Below are 6,701 nucleotides of genomic sequence, written 5' to 3'. Positions count from 1 at the left end.
CCTGAAGTTCTTTTACTTTTCACCTAAATTAATTTCATTGCGTTGGAAATAGCTTTCCGTTTAATTTTGTTTCGAATTGTTCAATTAAATAAAGTTTCTTTTAAAACTTATTTAAATTATATTTATAATTAGTAATAAATCATTTGTTTGAGTGGTCATGAACTTGGTCTCCTTAAACAAAGTTTCTAATTAATCAATCAGATTATTCGATAAAAATTAATCATCAACAAAAGTAATAAATAATAGTAGTGATAAAAAAAAATTATATTCGTGGAAATCCTCATACATCGGATGTTTAATTCAATTGACTAAATGTTGTGAACATTCTAGTAAAATTAAAGGATGAAGTTTTTTTTTTTTTCATGAGGAAGAAAGAAGAGAAAAAATTCTGAAAACCATAGGACCTACTTTTATTCACCTTTCTCTTTCTTTTCCTTTCTCCCTGTTTCTCTTCAACTAAATACTTTTAATATACCATTTATTTCTCATTTATTTCCATTCACCCTTTTTATTACCATTCCTCGTATCATATTTCTCTCATATCTGAAGGCATAACTGAGCATCTACTTCGAGCAGGAACATCACCAATAATGGTTAAGTTGGCAACTTGCTAAAATCATCGCTGTCGATGGATATTTTCATCACTTCAATGCATTTGCATGTTCATCCGCAACATCAATTACAAACAGCCATACAAAGTACAACAAAATGCAAGGATAAGATGAAAGTAAAAACTATGAAGCGTCATATATAGTAGCAAATATAAAATAACGATATTACCATCCGTGCCTTAATAATGATGATCAAATTTAAAAAATAAGCAATAGTATAACGTATTGCCATGAAATAATGATTCAGTAACATTGATCGATTATCACTGTCGTCGCGTATATTAGCTACAGTTTTTTACACTTGCATATATATATATATATATAGCTGAAGGACCTACTTAGCATACAAATGTAGGTTCAAAAAATTAATATCTCGCGGAATAGAAGGTATACACACATCACACGAGCAGAAGATACAAGTATTGGGAATCAACACGGTCCATCTCGAGAAATAAATCACATAGGTCCTCCTAAGCCACTGCCACTTACACCATCCATAATGGCAAATCGCATGTCCTCTGTTGGTTTCCAATGCCGTTTCCTTTGATTGATGAACCAATTATTGATCTGCTTTTGATCAAGTCCGGTCATTTCTGATAGCTGCACTTTCTCTTCCTCCTAACAAATGATTAGTTTCAAGGCATTTATATAAGATTTGGCAATGTCTATTTAAATGGAAACTGTGCTTGATTGATTAATTGGCCACCAGGGCTCAGGGTAAGTTGCATGTGCAAATTTAAGTTAAGCACGCATGCTTAATTAGTAATTACCCAATTTCATCCTCATTTTCTGCAACTAACAAAAATGAAATTACCCATGCTCGCATATTAAATTCAGAAGTTCATACAAAACTTTGTAGAGTTCATCCTCTACTAGAAATATATAAAAAAGGGAAAAATATTCGTTTTTTGTCTCTATACTCTCATTCAAACATGGTTTTGATTCCCATACTTTTCAATTGATTTAGTTCTCCAACTTTAGAAAATATGTAAATTTAGTCCCTCTTCTTCTTAGAGGCTAAAATCCACCTCAAAAAGTTCAAGTTAAAACATGAAGAGGGACTGAATTCACGTATTTCCAAAAGTTGGAAGATTAAATTCATCACTTTGAAATTATCAGGATAAAGCCAAGTTTAACTAAAAAGTTTAAGTGGAAAGTATAAGGACTAAAACCACATTTTTTTCCTTTACAAAACAATAGGAATTCTCTAGGCATGTGGAACACAGTACAAATATGCAAGTTATGAATCCTCTAGTCATGGACTACCTTAAGAAGAAAATTACTATATCACTACAATATACAAATCGGCGACAAAATTCACCAAGTTACAATTTTTCTGCAATTAAGCAATTAGAATGTTTTGTGCAGGGTTAACATAACACACAACTTGACCATAATTACAAACTATGGATTTCAAATCATTGCTGATGGACATACATTATTCAAGGTGGCTTTATATTGGCAATTTGGCATATTTCATCAAATCAGATCACATACTACTGTTAATGAGCAATACACAATATAACGTAAGCTATATTGCTATATATATACTTCATGATATTAATTTCAATTACCGTAGGATAAGGCCACCTATAGTGTGTGTTCCACCAGTCCATGAGTATCATCCTTGCATCCTTTGGTAGCTTACCTTTTTTCCTTTTCTTTAGAAATTCCTTTCTCAAGCTGCTAAGATAACCACCATACTTACGAAGAAGCATTTCTTTAAGCTCTTGATCACCTGGACGTGGGCCAGAAGATTCGTCACCATCAACTGCTTCCACCTTCTCCCAACTTAATTCATCCTCTGATATTCCTGCAGCCTCATCTGACAAAAATGCAAAAAAGAGAATAAAAATGTCTCACAAATAACTGAATAAGAATTCCAGGACACAATGATTAACTTTTCCGTTTAAGAGATAATGAATGGCTGACCAAACTCCGTGTTAATTTAAAATTACTTTATCAAAAGAATAATAAAATGGAAAACCAAGGGACTAAAGCACAGGAAACATGCATAGAAAACGTTAGTAATTTCAGCCCTTGTCAAAAAACAATAATTTTTTTTCTTATGGCTTGGCCGGTATCCTCCTTTGAGGACAATCTTGTTCGAGTCATGATTGAACACAAGATGTGGACACCAGGCCACTCTTGGGGAGTCAAAAAGCAATACATGCTAAGGTGATTTAGTTTAAGAGTGCTAGCAACACTCTTTCATGCACTAAAATTTATTGGATATTAAAACAATGTGAATCATACTCATGAATCTCACTCATGATTTAATAGTTTTTAATAAATTTTAACCTAGAAGAGAGAATATGTTAGAGATAGTGTTGCTAGCACTCATCTTAAAGAGAAATGCTAGTAACACACTCTAGTTTTTTTTAGGGAGGCTGGCTTAATTGAATGGAAATTAAAGTCGATTGCATGTTTCGTAATGGTCAACTTGGCATTGACCCAAGTAGCAGTTTAGTAGTGCAGAGGAAGAACATTGAAGGTGAAAGGCAAAGCTTGCACTGAAAACTTGAAGATGATATTAAAAATTGACTATAATCATTGAGTGGCAGTACACGAAATTATACACCAATTATTACAAGCCAAAGTCTCTGAACATTTTTTGTTGCTTCTTTTTCATCATTTCATGATATTGGATCAAAATGGTCCCCCACTTCAATATTTTCAATTCGAGATTGACTCTTCTCATTTATAGCAAAAGATCCAACATGACACTTTTGCTTTCACGTACGAAAAGCGAAATGCTGATGGCCTCTATCATAAATACACACTACTCTATACAAACAAGGTGTAAAACTTCACCTTAGATTTTCAGGTAACTATGCCAAAATATTGCACCGCGCAAAAACTTAAAACGTTTCCATTTCATAACATATGTCAGGACTACCGAGACCATCAAACAACTTCTATTTTCCACAAATTCAATATTGAAATTGAAAAGAAAATGCAGCTTTGACATGGACAGGAAACTTAATAGAGCAAGAGTATATCCTCCTACAAATTTACATAATAATTTGTGAACAAAGTATTAAGAAGAAAAAGTAAATACATCCAATGTTTTACAAAACTTAAAACATTTTCATCATTTTCTCTAGCAACAAGTCAGAAGATTAGTACAGGAATGTAGAATTATTCAAGATACTATTATCACCTCAATATATATAATTCACATGTTATTGCACAACTAATTAATGATTTAAAGCTAGGATGAAGCAAAGATACTTGTAATTGTTAGCAACTGGGCAAGGGATTATTATGAGATTTATAAATTCCTGATATACTACTGTATAGAACAATTAAAACCACATAATAATCTATAAACATGAAAATCTATTCAAACCTAACAGCATCATCATTGCAATTTGCAAGTAACAAAATAACAATCTATATATTTCTTCCCTATCTAATGTTGAAATACATACACACAATCAAATACTAGGGCCACCTCCGTGAATTTAATCAAGAGGGTAGTACATTAAAACTACTAGTAAATATATGTTAGAGACTTTGACAATCACAAGACTTTATACTGAATCCAGATAATCACAAGACTTTACTGAATCCAGGCTACTAACAAAAGCAAGATAGATACTGACACTTGAACATTATTAGACTATTAAAAGTTATGAAGACATCAATGTACCTCATCATTATTATTATTATTATTATTATTATTATTATTATTATTATTATTATTATTATTATTATTATACATTCATGCACCCCTTTTCTGTTCTATAATCATTTTTATGGCATTTTCTTCTAACTTTTTTTTTTCACATCACATCTATCACTTTTTCTCTTTATCATTTTCTTCCTTTCATCCCAATTAAGCACCAAAAGTTTTTCCATTCTATTTTTTTTTTTTTTTGAGTGTGCAATTGCATGTATGTACATATTTAGTTAGTAGTAGTAAGTTGGTCATTTATACACACACGCACACTCCACACATGACCAATACACTAGGCTGGAAAAAAAAAAAAGAAAAAGCACACTGCCGTAAATTAACTATAATTTTTTTTTGGAACGTGTATTGGGAGAATCCAACTTAACAGAAGTCAGATGGTCGTAATGTGGGCGTCATTGTAAATATTTAAAATTCATTAAAATAAGAGAAAATCCGTTTCCATCTTCAACGTACAAAAGAGGGCAATTCGTTCGTCCTCACCTAAAAACAAAAAACAAATACAATAACAATATAACAAAGAAGAAAAAAATCATCTCCAGATCCTTTAGGCACAGCACACACCATTTTTACACTATGAGTCGAAACATGAAGCTGGTTTACGAAATTAAGTCTTTTTTACCTGAGCGGTTGTTATTCAGTGGCATTGTTAGCGTTCCCTTACAAAGATTGCTGAGTTGTGATTCGATACTGCACAAAAACAAGGTCGCTTCGTTGAATGGCTTCGACAACTCCTGCTTGTATCTATGAAGAACTTCGCAGTATGACTCCTATATAACATGCATCACAACAACAATTAAAATCTTCATTTCGAATCTGTACGTACAACTCTATAAATCTTATTTAATTTAAGCAAAATAGTTTCATATTAAGAAAAAAAAAACAAGAACAATACCATGAACTCGTCAAGCTCAGGATCATTTCCTATCTCTCGAAGAGCATCGGTTGGGTGGCTTTCACGGGCTATTTCTTCAAGAAGTGAAGCCAGTTCTGGCGGTGCTCCAACCTTCCAATAATTAAAAAACGCAACTACAATTTTATTATTAATATCCATGGGAGTATTAATTAACATACTAGACATATAGAGATGGAGCTAGCATAAATAGAAGAGAAGAAGGCCAATTATTAATTGAAAAACAAAACATAATATTATGTCGGCGGGTGAAGGGAGGAAGGGATAGGCATTCAAATCCAGCTAACAAAAACTCACAACTAACATTTCTCAATAAAAAAAAATTAACATGTCAATGGGTGTGGCATAACCGTAACCTTTCGGCATTCTATGTAAGCGGATACTAGATTTGGATAGAGAGGATGAGTGGCGATCTGGGTCTTGATGAACCGATCCGACATATCCGAACTTTCGGGTTCTTCCAGCTGAAAGAAGTTGTTAGCAACCAGTCCAAGATTCAATTCAGAAGCGGAAGCTGCAATGGCAGAATTAACGTTGACGTTGACCTCCCTAACAACATCACCCCCGGGACATGACAGAAGAGGGTTCATCTTGTAAATATCTTCCATCCCTAGCTACCTATATATATATGCTCTCCACTGCAACAAAAAAAAAAAAAAAAAAAAAAACTCTTCTGCTAAGTCAAGCAAGCAGGTCTAATATTTACTCTCTCATATGTATATATATATCTCCAATTTGCACAAAGCCACATGTATGTTGTGGAAAACAGAAAGAAAGAAAGAAGAAAAAATGATCTAGCATACATAGAGTGCAAACCATGCAGGTTTATTTTGAGGAATCCAACAAAAGTGAAGAAAAATTGGTGTAAGAAGGTTGTTGATGAAGGAGTGAGAAGGGTTGATGAAAAGGAAGGATGAGGAAGAGGAGGGGGGGGGGGGGGGGGAGAGAAAGTTGGGTTATTAGTCACGGCACCTGGAAAGGGACTAGACCTTGTTTTTTCTTTTCCAATAAAACCTGGGGAAAAGGAAGAAAGAAAGGAAAGAAGACAGAGGGAACAGTGAAAGAGAGTTGTGTTGTGTGCGTGTAAATGAGAAATGAAATGAATCTAATCTGAATCTGGCAAGTGCTCTCTGAAGATGAGAGGACCGTAACAGTAGAAAGGATTTGACAAGGTTAAGGTGTGTTGCTGCAATGCATAATAGCCATGTAGGTCATGTATAGGCCGTATTTGTAGACGTCAGTCACTGATTTTCACCTCGACTTGACATTTCTCCACGTGGCTAATTTTCATTGGTGACTCTAATATGTGGGTCCTACTAACTGCGTGCGCATCACCAAGCCAAGCTATCCTCAATAACTATTCTAACCATGTAGTACTAACTACTATTATTAGTACTCGATAAGGGTGATTTTCTTCACGAAAACCGTCTTAAACACACAACTAATCTACATACCATACGTGAATACCCATGGTTTATGT

At 33.8% G+C, this 6,701-nt stretch overlaps 1 protein-coding gene across 3 annotated transcripts; it reads right to left on the bottom strand.

The window, feature by feature from the left end:
* Positions 1–789: 789 nt before the first annotated feature.
* Positions 790–6,427, bottom strand: LOC102660463 (homeobox protein knotted-1-like 1). Of its 3 annotated transcripts, none has more exons than XM_006605754.3 (6): positions 6,194–6,427; positions 5,578–5,859; positions 5,204–5,314; positions 4,931–5,078; positions 2,186–2,436; positions 790–1,229 (listed from the first exon to the last, which is right to left on the bottom strand). In XM_006605754.3, the coding sequence occupies exons 2-6, from the start codon at positions 5,827–5,829 to the stop codon at positions 1,068–1,070; spliced, it is 924 nt and encodes a 307-aa protein (XP_006605817.1). In that variant the 5' UTR covers positions 5,830–5,859; positions 6,194–6,427; the 3' UTR covers positions 790–1,067. The 3 variants fall into 3 exon arrangements, with proteins under 3 accessions (XP_006605817.1, XP_040869131.1, XP_006605816.1); XM_041013197.1 differs by lacking the exon at positions 6,194–6,427 and adding an exon at positions 6,038–6,166; XM_006605753.3 differs by having other exon boundaries at positions 791–1,229; positions 6,025–6,427.
* Positions 6,428–6,701: the final 274 nt, after the last annotated feature.

This window comes from Glycine max, chromosome 20 (assembly GCF_000004515.6).
Source record: "Glycine max cultivar Williams 82 chromosome 20, Glycine_max_v4.0, whole genome shotgun sequence".
Classification (NCBI taxonomy): Eukaryota; Viridiplantae; Streptophyta; class Magnoliopsida; order Fabales; family Fabaceae; genus Glycine; species Glycine max.
The sequence above is the reverse complement of the archived record's forward strand: the minus strand, read 5'-3'. Positions and strand labels throughout refer to the sequence as shown.